This window comes from Zootoca vivipara, chromosome 9, assembly GCF_963506605.1.
Source record: "Zootoca vivipara chromosome 9, rZooViv1.1, whole genome shotgun sequence".
NCBI lineage: Eukaryota > Metazoa > Chordata > Lepidosauria > Squamata > Lacertidae > Zootoca > Zootoca vivipara.
The window spans coordinates 58246811-58259060 of record NC_083284.1 but is presented as its reverse complement, the minus strand read 5'-3'; the positions used below and the strand labels follow the sequence as shown (position 1 = coordinate 58259060).

At 44.9% G+C, this 12250-nt stretch overlaps 1 protein-coding gene across 1 annotated transcript in view; it reads left to right on the top strand.

The window, feature by feature from the left end:
• Nucleotides 1–10969, top strand: part of MTMR7 (myotubularin related protein 7) — a 46122-nt gene extending 35153 nt beyond the window's left edge. The window contains exon 14 of the mRNA XM_035114210.2: nucleotides 8135–10969. Coding sequence (XP_034970101.2) covers nucleotides 8135–8500 — 366 coding nt within the window. The 3' untranslated portion in view covers nucleotides 8501–10969. The remainder of the gene's footprint in view (nucleotides 1–8134) is intronic.
• Nucleotides 10970–12250: the final 1281 nt, after the last annotated feature.

Sequence of the window (12250 nt, the reverse complement as noted above, 5' to 3'; positions counted from 1 at the left end):
ATAGGACTCCTTTGAGTTATTTATGACTCAATTAGGAGCCACTAAATGCCGCCCGGCACGCTTTCTCTAGCGTCTCTGCTCCGTAGACCCGGGCTGGGCAGTGAAATATAGCAGAGTTCTTCTTTTCTCTTCTCACGCACAGCGGTAGCTTGTATAGCCGTTGGATAAAAAACCTCTTAAGAACACACAGAGTCCAAGGTGTTCTAATAACTACTGAAGTTTATTTTACAGAGAAAACAACAAACGACCTGGTGAGCTCGCAGACATTTTGCGACCGTCTCCCAGGCAGAATCGAAACCAACTGATACACAAAGAAACACTTCCAGTACATTCTGTAACATGATATCTTCCTCAGTGGTCAGGTGGACAGTACACAGTTAACCCTTTGGTTACTTGTTACTCCTCACACCCCCTCTCACCTGAACACTGGGGACATTGGGTATCCAAACTTACCCCAAAACCAACCCTTCACAGAATTCCCCATGTCGTTGGAAACTCAAGGGTTTTGTGAACCCATCTGCTAGGTTCTCCTGGCTTGGACAATACCTCAACTTTACCAAGCCTGCCTGTATGCTCTGACATACGTTTCGGAAGCAGATGTCTAAGTGTTTGGTTCTGGCCTTGAACTGTCCAGACTCTGCCAGTCTCAAAGATGGTTGATTGTCGCCCCAAACAGTGATGGGCTGGCTACAATCACCCCAGATTTCCTGGACCAAACATCTGTAGTACTCCAACTCAGTGCATGTCGCAGACAACGCACAGAATTCAGCTTCCGTGGAAGACATAGCTATTAGGCTTTGCCTGCGCGACCGCCAACCAATCAGGGCATTTCCAAACTTCACTACCAAGCCAGTCACTGACTTCCTGTCCTCCTGATTGGCCCAATCAGCATCTGCAAAACAAGTGAGTTGTGGCTCACCTTGCGCTGACATCTCCAAACAGTACCCTTTGGTTTCCTGCAAATACCTAAGCACTCTCTTAATACCGTTCCAAGCATGCACGCTAGGTTTCGATGCTTCTCTACTGAGCAAATTGACTGCAAAAGCAATATCTGGTCTGCTCCATTGTGACAAATACAACAGACTTCCTAGCGCTGACTGAAACACTTCAGGACTCTCAAACGCTACTTTGTCCTTCACTTTTGACTCTTTCACAAAGTTTGTCTCCATGGGTGTTCTGACCCCTTTACAGTCAGACATTCTGAACTTCTCAAGCAAATGTTCAATCTTGCCTTTCTGACTGAGCAAAAAACTTCCATCCTCAGTTCTGTCTATCTGCACACCTAGATAAACTTTCACTGCACCTAGATTCTTGAGTTTGAACCTCTTGCCTAGCTCTTTTGCAAACTTCTGCACTTGCATCTGGCTTTTTGCTAAGCAGATCAGGTCATCTACATAGACAAGCAACAGTTCCTGCTGTTCTCCTTCACCTCTGAGATACAGACAACTGTCAGCTAGACTCTTCTTGAAACCTAGGCTCTCCAAAACAGAATCAAGACACGAATTCCAGTTTCTAGCGGATTGCTTCAGACCGTAGATCGACTTGTGCAGCTTCCACACCTGACCTGGCACGTCACTCTCAAACCCTGGAGGAGGCAACATGTACAGCTCCTCCTGGAGGTCAGAGTTCAAATAAGCAGTATCCACATCGAAGTGGTTGACCACTAGGCCTCTCTGCGCTGCAGTCGCTAAAAGCATCCTGAAAGATTCCGATCTCGAAGTCGGACTAAAGACATCTGTGTAGTGGATTCCTTTCTTCTGAGTAAAACCTCTAGCCACTAATCTAGCCTTGTACTGAGGCTCTCCAGTCACTGTGGGTTTCAATCTGTAGACCCACCTACAACTGACTGCTCTCTTACCTTCTGGCAACTGTGTTAGACTATACACACCAAGAGATTGCATGGAGTTCAACTCTTTCTCCATTGCAACTTTCCACTTCCTAGCTTCCTCTACTGATAACTGTTGCACCTCTTCAAAGCTTTCAGGCTCACACACTGCTAGGTTCGCCCATACACTGACAGCTGAAAACCTTTCAGGTGGTTTACCTTTCGTGGTGCGTTTTGAACGCCTTGGTCCCACATCCTCCCCCTCTAAATCCGAACTGCTTGTCTCTGACTGTTACTTCCACCTGCTTGCCCCCTCCCATCTAGGACAAACAGACCATCAGACCCAACAGTGACACTTACCAGCTCAGCCCCATCTCTGGCAATTTTGCAAACACCATTGGCAAAACTTATTTCAAAGCCCTCACGCAATAAGCAAGACACACTTAAGAGACCATTCTCCATGCCTGGTACAACATAAACATCAAGGTTAGTGTCTAAGCATTGCATATAAAAAACACCCTTGTTTTTAATTGCTCCACAAGAACCATCAGCAAGCTGCAGGCTTTTTTCATCTTCAAGTGGCCTGCAGTTCAGGATCCTTCCTGAAGGTGGCATAAGATGATGCGAACTGCCTGAGTCGACAATGAAAGTAAAACTGTCCTGTCTTTTGTTTCTAACCGTTGCTAAGGCAGCAGAAAGATGTTGGCTGACAGGCTTATCTGTAGTCTTCCCACGTCCTCTGCCTCGGCGCTGCTGGCTGGTCCCACGACCACGTCCGCTGGGTTGCCTGGCACCTGGCTGAGTGACCTTGACTGCTTCCGGAGTTGGGCAGAATCTCGCTACGTGCCCCGGCTGCTGGCACCGAAAGCAAAGCCTTGTTGCGCACGTACTCACAGTGGATTCCTCAGTGCTTTTTACTGCACCCCCACTGGTTTCTCTGCGCCCACGGCCCCCCTTCTCAGCCGATTCTCTCTGGCGTCGCTGTTCCTCATCCGCCAAACGACCAGAAACGTAAGCTAGCGTAAGCTCATCATCAGGCATGGCCTCAAACGTTAGGCACAAATGCTCATAGACGTTTCCCAGACTAGACAGCAAGATATAAACTTTTTCCTTCTCTTTGAACACAAGCTCATGCCGCTGCAGCTTATGGAATGCATCAATCACATTGGCAATGTGCTCCTTTATGGGTTGTCCTGGCCTCAGTATCAACTCAAAGAGATGCCTCATAGCATGCACCTTAGCTCCAGCTGTTTTTCTCTGATGGACCCTTTCCAAACTGTCCCAGGCTTCCTTAGCATTTGCAGCATTCTGCACATAGGGCAGTTGCGTAGTATCACAGCTCATGGCAATGGCACACAGAGCTTTATTGTCTTTCCTGGTTTCTGCCGCAAACCTCTGCGCTTCAGCTGCTGAATTATCAGCGGCAGGGGTTGGGGGATTTGACACACAAGTCCACAAATCCTTTCCCAGCAACCACATTCTTGCCCTTTCTCTCCACTCTGCATAGTTGTCGCCATTCAACCTCTGGAACGGCACGACAAACGACTCCTGGAGCTGCTCCGCCATCTTGTCTACCCCCGGGCTCCGTGTCCAGCACTGTACTCACTCAGAATAGCTGACGTTGCTCCTCCGGGTAGACCGCGGATCCCAGCCTCCAGTCCAGCGACATTCTGCTAGCGAGTTCATCTGTTAATTGCCGACTGCAAAAAAACAGGTTTCTCCCAGCTAGCTCTTTACTCCGGCTTTCTCCAAGGCTTTTTACAGCTGCAATCACCTTTTATTGCTTTGGTGATTGATTAGGTTCAGGACCTATAACCTGTTACCCATAACCTGTGACGAATATAGGACTCCTTTGAGTTATTTATGACTCAATTAGGAGCCACTAAATGCCGCCCGGCACGCTTTCTCTAGCGTCTCTGCTCCGTAGACCCGGGCTGGGCAGTGAAATATAGCAGAGTTCTTCTTTTCTCTTCTCACGCACAGCGGTAGCTTGTATAGCCGTTGGATAAAAAACCTCTTAAGAACACACAGAGTCCAAGGTGTTCTAATAACTACTGAAGTTTATTTTACAGAGAAAACAACAAACGACCTGGTGAGCTCGCAGACATTTTGCGACCGTCTCCCAGGCAGAATCGAAACCAACTGATACACAAAGAAACACTTCCAGTACATTCTGTAACATGATATCTTCCTCAGTGGTCAGGTGGACAGTACACAGTTAACCCTTTGGTTACTTGTTACTCCTCACAGTTTGTCCACCTTTGGTCCCCAGCCTGCTCTCAGCTCCCACCTGTAGCTCCTGGAAGCTGTCAGCATGCGACTGGTTGGCTAAACCAGGTGAGGGTAGCTGATGGGTCTCAAACTCTACTTGAGATAGGGACTTCCTCTGCATGCAAAGACTGGCTCTGGAGGACGAAACCAATAGTGGGTCCAAGGTCAATAAGGTGGCTTCTGCATGTGCTATAGAGGGGGCAGATGGGACTCATCAACCTGGGGTGGTAACCCATCGAGGAGAAGGAAAACTCTGATCTTAAACCTCTGCTGCCTTGTGGGATATCATCAGCAAGGCCCAGCATGAGGTTTTGTTGTCTGGGCAGCCCAGGACCTCCATCCACACTGCCCAGACTTGCACTTCGGTGCAGCTAACACAGTGGTTTGACTTCATCCCCAGGTACATGCCATTGTCTCGAGAGACGGGTGCCAACAATCCCACCTTTCCTCCAAGGAACAAAGGTGGTCTATGTGGTTCTCCTTCTCCTTTTTTATTCTTATAACTACCCTGTGAGAGAGGTTAGGCTTAGAAACTGGGACTCGTCCAGTGAAGGAGCTTTCAGAGTTGGACAGGGCATTGAACTCCCAGGTCCTGGTCAACATTCTATAACCACTACATTTCACTATGCTTCTTGAAGTCAGTGTGGTGGGCCAGCTTTGATCCAGTTCAACATGTGTGCGTTGCATGCAGCTGGTGGTCCCAGATGGGGATGTGTCCATCAAGCTAAACTGAGTCCATCACTGTGAAGATGCACCTCCGGCATGCAGATCTCCCTTTCTTGACTGGAGCACTTGCATTACCCCACCCCCACCAGCTAAAGCTAATGTTATGACTTTGGATGGATTGTTCCCAATGTCTGTCAGTGTTTATGGTACCAGCGAACTGTCCCAGGCTTCCTTAGCATTTGCAGCATTCTGCACATAGGGCAGTTGCGTAGTATCACAGCTCATGGCAATGGCACACAGAGCTTTATTGTCTTTCCTGGTTTCTGCCGCAAACCTCTGCGCTTCAGCTGCTGAATTATCAGCGGCAGGGGTTGGGGGATTTGACACACAAGTCCACAAATCCTTTCCCAGCAACCACATTCTTGCCCTTTCTCTCCACTCTGCATAGTTGTCGCCATTCAACCTCTGGAACGGCACGACAAACGACTCCTGGAGCTGCTCCGCCATCTTGTCTACCCCCGGGCTCCGTGTCCAGCACTGTACTCACTCAGAATAGCTGACGTTGCTCCTCCGGGTAGACCGCGGATCCCAGCCTCCAGTCCAGCGACATTCTGCTAGCGAGTTCATCTGTTAATTGCCGACTGCAAAAAAACAGGTTTCTCCCAGCTAGCTCTTTACTCCGGCTTTCTCCAAGGCTTTTTACAGCTGCAATCACCTTTTATTGCTTTGGTGATTGATTAGGTTCAGGACCTATAACCTGTTACCCATAACCTGTGACGAATATAGGACTCCTTTGAGTTATTTATGACTCAATTAGGAGCCACTAAATGCCGCCCGGCACGCTTTCTCTAGCGTCTCTGCTCCGTAGACCCGGGCTGGGCAGTGAAATATAGCAGAGTTCTTCTTTTCTCTTCTCACGCACAGCGGTAGCTTGTATAGCCGTTGGATAAAAAACCTCTTAAGAACACACAGAGTCCAAGGTGTTCTAATAACTACTGAAGTTTATTTTACAGAGAAAACAACAAACGACCTGGTGAGCTCGCAGACATTTTGCGACCGTCTCCCAGGCAGAATCGAAACCAACTGATACACAAAGAAACACTTCCAGTACATTCTGTAACATGATATCTTCCTCAGTGGTCAGGTGGACAGTACACAGTTAACCCTTTGGTTACTTGTTACTCCTCACAGTTTGTCCACCTTTGGTCCCCAGCCTGCTCTCAGCTCCCACCTGTAGCTCCTGGAAGCTGTCAGCATGCGACTGGTTGGCTAAACCAGGTGAGGGTAGCTGATGGGTCTCAAACTCTACTTGAGATAGGGACTTCCTCTGCATGCAAAGACTGGCTCTGGAGGACGAAACCAATAGTGGGTCCAAGGTCAATAAGGTGGCTTCTGCATGTGCTATAGAGGGGGCAGATGGGACTCATCAACCTGGGGTGGTAACCCATCGAGGAGAAGGAAAACTCTGATCTTAAACCTCTGCTGCCTTGTGGGATATCATCAGCAAGGCCCAGCATGAGGTTTTGTTGTCTGGGCAGCCCAGGACCTCCATCCACACTGCCCAGACTTGCACTTCGGTGCAGCTAACACAGTGGTTTGACTTCATCCCCAGGTACATGCCATTGTCTCGAGAGACGGGTGCCAACAATCCCACCTTTCCTCCAAGGAACAAAGGTGGTCTATGTGGTTCTCCTTCTCCTTTTTTATTCTTATAACTACCCTGTGAGAGAGGTTAGGCTTAGAAACTGGGACTCGTCCAGTGAAGGAGCTTTCAGAGTTGAACAGGGCATTGAACTCCCAGGTCCTGGTCAACATTCTATAACCACTACATTTCACTATGCTTCTTGAAGTCAGTGTGGTGGGCCAGCTTTGATCCAGTTCAACATGTGTGCGTTGCATGCAGCTGGTGGTCCCAGATGGGGATGTGTCCATCAAGCTAAACTGAGTCCATCACTGTGAAGATGCACCTCCGGCATGCAGATCTCCCTTTCTTGACTGGAGCACTTGCATTACCCCACCCCCACCAGCTAAAGCTAATGTTATGACTTTGGATGGATTGTTCCCAATGTCTGTCAGTGTTTATGGTACCAGCGAAATAGTACCAAATACTTCGCAATCCCTGATCCTGAAAGTGATGAGACAGAAGACATTTTTTGTCTTGTTTTTATTATGATTTCCCATCCTCTCTCTCCTGTCCCCCCATAGAATTGTATTGTTATTAGCTGCCATTTAAAATGAAACATTTCCCCCGTGGTGACTTATAACATGTAAAACAATTACAAACTGTATAAAATATAAACAGCACAATCAGAGGTGTAATAGCATCAGTAAAAACATTTCAGATCAATATATTGCAGCCAGCAGTAAGACTACTGTCTGTTAAGCGCTCTCATTAAAAATTGTTTTAGAGCCCACCTACACAAGACTAAGGAGAGAGCACAGAGGGTGTGTGTTCCATAGACATGGGGCCATTGCAGAAAAGGCACTGTCTTTTATATACACTAGCCTTAGCTTATTTTATGGAGACTGCACAAATGGGACCTCTGTAGCGGATCTCAAATCCCTGGCAAGTTCAGCTGGGCTTAGACAGACCTTCAAGTAGCTTGGTACCAAACATTTATGTCAAAATAAAAAATGAAGACTTGGGTCAGGAATGTCCTTCCAAAGATGAAAGAGAACCCTCCAAAAATTGGACCGTATCGAAACACATTTTCTCAGGCTAAGAAAAGAAAAGATGTTTTGCTTGGGGGGGGGGGAATGGGTGCGAGTCAGTATTCTAAGTCTCCAGGGGGGGAAACTTGTTCCACTGCTCTTCATTTGGCCAGTCTCTCTCAATCCATTCCATTATATTTCATGTTGGTCTTCATATTTATTTTTCTGTTCAAAGCATTTATACTCATTCATACCCAGAAAGGCTCCTAGAGTGACTTAGATCAATAAAAGCAAGATGTTACACAAAAGGATAAAGGGATGGGGAGAGAAGAGGAAAATAATCCTCAGACACTAAATTTTGATGTTTATTGTAACCAATAATTTCATGCCTGAGTTTGCTTGCTTTACTCCCCCCCATCCTTTTTGACTAGTTAAGATGGAAACGGACTGTTTGCTGTTTTGTTTCCTTTATTTTAAGGCCTTGATGGCCCTTGAGAAATAATAAGCATAATAGGAAATAATAACAATGTTAATATGGGATGTACCGGTATATTTCCTCTTCCCTTGCTGTCCCCTTTTCCTTTTGTGAGGTGCCAGGGCAGGGATTGTGTCATTTTTATCGATATGTGAGTAATTCTGGGAGCTTTTCTTGCTGAAGAGCGGGATATATATGCTTTGAAAGATAGAAAAATGGGGAATGAACTGTTTCTTGTCTTGCAGAGATTGGCCAAACTTACAAGTGGGCAGTTGAATAATGGTGAGATAAAGCAAAAACAACAAAATGGAAGCAACGACTTTGGACATTCTACTTCTAATGACAGCATCGCTAACACTCCCCAGGATTACACAGGCAATCTGAAATCCTTCTCCTCCCGGAGCCCATCACAGGGAGATGAAGAAGACTCGGCCCTGATTCTTACGCAAGATAACCTGAAAAGCTCCGATCCAGATCTCTCTGCCAACAGTGATCAGGAGTCAGGTGTGGAGGACATGAGCTGCCGGTCCCCAAGCGGAGGGGGATGTTTGCCCAGCGAGGATAGCACCAAAGACCGTGATTCGGACGAAGCTGTTTGTCTTACTGTCTGAAGTGACAGCCAGTCAGTAGGTGACAAATGACTACATGTTGAAAGAGAGAAAAGTCCAAAGAAATAGAGTTGTGCACTTAAGGTCCAGATGTAACATAGTTGTAAGCTAGAATCCTAACTGGAAAAATAACCTCTCATATTTAGCTTCTCCTATTTAAGAACAGTAATGTATTTATGGGATTGCTTCATCTTCCTTTAATAACTGACAGAGCCATACAGAACGGACAATTTCTATTTAACTTAGAATTCTAGTTTAGTGTTTAGTTGGTCGACAGCAGTACCGTTCCCAAAGAAGCTTAGTGAAAACATGTTGATGCATGTCATGCCAAAAAACAAAACAAAACAAAACAAAGACCTGTCCTCACCATTCCTGCAAATTAACAGCTTGCACTTTATGAATACAGCTGAACAAAGAAGTCCACTTCTTGAAGAGCATTACTGCATCCGTTCAGAAAGTTATAGTTAAAATAGTAAAAAAAATCATTCCCAGGTTCCTGGATTTATTCCAGGCATCCTCAAACTGGTGCCCTCCAGATAATTTGGATTACAACTGCCACCAGCCCCAGCCTGCGCAGGTGATGAGAAGACAAGTCTAGACACAGCCAGCATACCATAGAAGTCACTTGCTACAGATTCTTAAAAGGATCAATGTATTTTAATCTTTGTTGGAAGCTGCCCAGAGTGGCTGGGGAAACCCAGCCGGATGGGCGGGTTACAAATAAATAATAATAATAATAATAATAATTCATAATAATATTTAGAAAGCATTTCCCCATGTTAGATGGTGAGTATTGAGGCAAGGCTGTACTGCTGAGGACCACAAGCTTGTGCCAAGCAGGCCCAGAAGCCCCAATCTTCCCTGTCCCTTAGTTTTGCAGGAGGAAGAAAACAAAGATGAAGTTGTAGCTCAAATCAACAAAGGGCCTTCTCTTTGCTTTCCTCTAAGGGAGACACTTCCTTAAATACTGTGACCCTGATCCAGTTTTAGTTCCAGGTATAGCCATGTGTAACAACGGCTTCACGATCATGGATGCAAAGTCACATGCCCATGCATAATAAAAGATGCCCTGTACATTCTGGTTGGGTTTGTAGCACTGAGACAGCAAGGGATGTGAATCCAGGTAAATGCAGAGGCTGTTTATGGGGATTGACGTCTTTTGCTAGACTTTTGTCTCTGAGAACTCTGCTTTTATATCATTTTGGGGGTGGGGGGATTTGAAGATGATTGCTGCTTAATAGGTCCCCTGTACTTGAGGCGTATCTTTGACTTCTAGTTTGGAAGATACTGGGCTGTATTCAATGCTCCACAAGTTGAACTCTGCCTGTGCAACAAGACGTCTTCCCTGTGCATGTCCTGCAAACCACATTTTGTTCCCGATTGTCTTACAAAAACAAGAGTTTATATTGGATTAGCTATCATGTGTACGTACAACAGTCAAACCCTGGTTTTAGTCTAGCGACAAAATAGGAAAATAACTCAAGATGTGGTTATTGAAAATATTTCCTGTTAAGGTATATGGAGCTGCAATAAGGTAAATGGGCTGCAATAATCCAGATTAGTTGGGTTTGGTTAAACTAAGTGATTTTGGTTACTAGTAGCAGAAAACCCAGCAGTCACTGACCTGAGTAGATTCCTGTCACTTTTTCTTATGTAAATGTAATGGCTGTAGTTCACTCCTGGAGTGGGCGGCGAGGCAGTAGGACAAGGGACATATTTTGGGAGCAAACACTGTCCCCAATACTCATAGCGCCAGCCTTCAGTGATAAAAACTTGGTAGGGATGCAATACATCTAGCAACATTCAGAAACTAGCAAGATGACTCACATTGGTTTTAAACATTCCATGTTTTGAAATCAGCACCCCACTTTAGAATCGTACATCTTTCTAAAACATATGCATAGAATACCTGATGTACATTCTTAATGATTTTTCTGGCTAGGAATGAAGAATTTTTTTATTTTTCCCCCCCAAAACTTGGAAGCATGGAAGTGCTATGTTTGTGGAATCACATGTGAAATACGGATGATGTGAAGGTGAAATCTGGGAACTGAACTTAAACAAGTATAACATTGTATACTATATTATCTTGTCTGTACTTCTAGAAATATAGGAGTTTGAAATATGAAAAATACTTAGTAAAATTTGTGCAGCATATTTTAAAGTCTAGTTTTGCCGCTAAACTCCTGATGGTTTTGCTAGGGATCCCTGAACTCTTTCGATTTAAGACATTATGGCTTGTTTTGTTTTTGTATCGTCTTAATGCTGCATTATACTACCTGAATGAAGGTTATTTCAATAATAAATACATAAGGACGCACAATTATTATACTCTATTGTTTATATTTAGGATTATTATAATTTTGGAAAAATTCAAGATATTCTTTTAGAATAAATGTTTGTGCTTTCATCAATTTCTTTGAATCCACAATCCAGAGGAGTGTACTGCTCAACTCTTTCAAGACACTAAAACCTGCCATCAGCTGCTTAAGGGGGAATCTAGCGCCACTCCTCCGCACTAGTTCAGTGGACTTTGAACCTTTTTGAACTAAACTCCCCCAATGGGTGGATCAAAGGGGTTGAATGTTCTACTGTCATGTGCACAAGTGACTCACTGTTGGGGTGCAGAGATATAATTTTAAAACCCTAATGCACCCTGAGAAATGTGAAATTTGAGGTGGGTCTATAATCTGTTTTTGCACCCTGGACAAACTGCTAAGAACTTTTGGACTATTAATAGGCAGCATGCAAATTTTGTCTTACCTGCATGCTTTGTGTCCAAACTGTCTACTCTTAGCTGTAAAGCTATTTAAGTGCCAATTCAAGCTCCATCTCTACATGCCGTTGAAAGTTCAAAAGAGAACCAAAGCTTAGGTATGGCATGGCATGGTTCTGCTCAATAATTTTAGAGACTGATTTTAATTTATATGTCCACCATTGACCAGGAGGAAACAAAAAATGACATATATTCCAAGATAAATATAATTCCAGATTAAAAGAAATGTACAACTGATGGGACACATATGGTGTTACAGCATACCTTTCCTCCTTTCAGAGAGCCATTCCCTCCACACAGTGCTTTCCTCTCTTCCTTTTGATTTCACTTCCACCATAAAGAGCATTTCATGGCTACTCAGTCCTCACTGACCTACTTTGCAGATAAAGCTGCTTTCTGTCTCCCTGCAAACTTCAGTGCTCCCTTCAGCATGCTGATACATCCATTGTTTCTCAATAGCCCCAATGGTATAGGTATATACCACCCTAAATAAAAGGTAATAAAACTTAATCTGTTAATTTCAATTAATAATAATAATAATAATAATAATAATAATAATAATAAATTAATTTATACCCCACCCATCTGGTTGGGTTTCCCCAGCCACTCTGGGCAGTTCCCAACAGAATATTAAAACACAATAAAACATCAAACATTAAAAACTTCCCTAAACAGGGCTGCCTTTGGATGTCTTCTAAAAGTCAGGTACCGGTAGTTGTTTATTTCCTTGACATCTGATGGGAGGTGTTCCACAGGGCAGGTGCCACTACTGAGAAGGCCCTCTGCCTCATTCCCTGTAACCTCACTTCTCGCAGGGGGGGAGCGCCACCAGCATTTTTGGAGCAATCACGTAGTCCCATATGTAGAAAGGAAGCAGACGGATCCACCTAGGTCCGCCAGGTTTGAACCCAAGAGGGACCCGCGACGCAGGGTTTGCTGGGAATATAATAAGGGCCTTTGTCAGCGACCCAACTGTA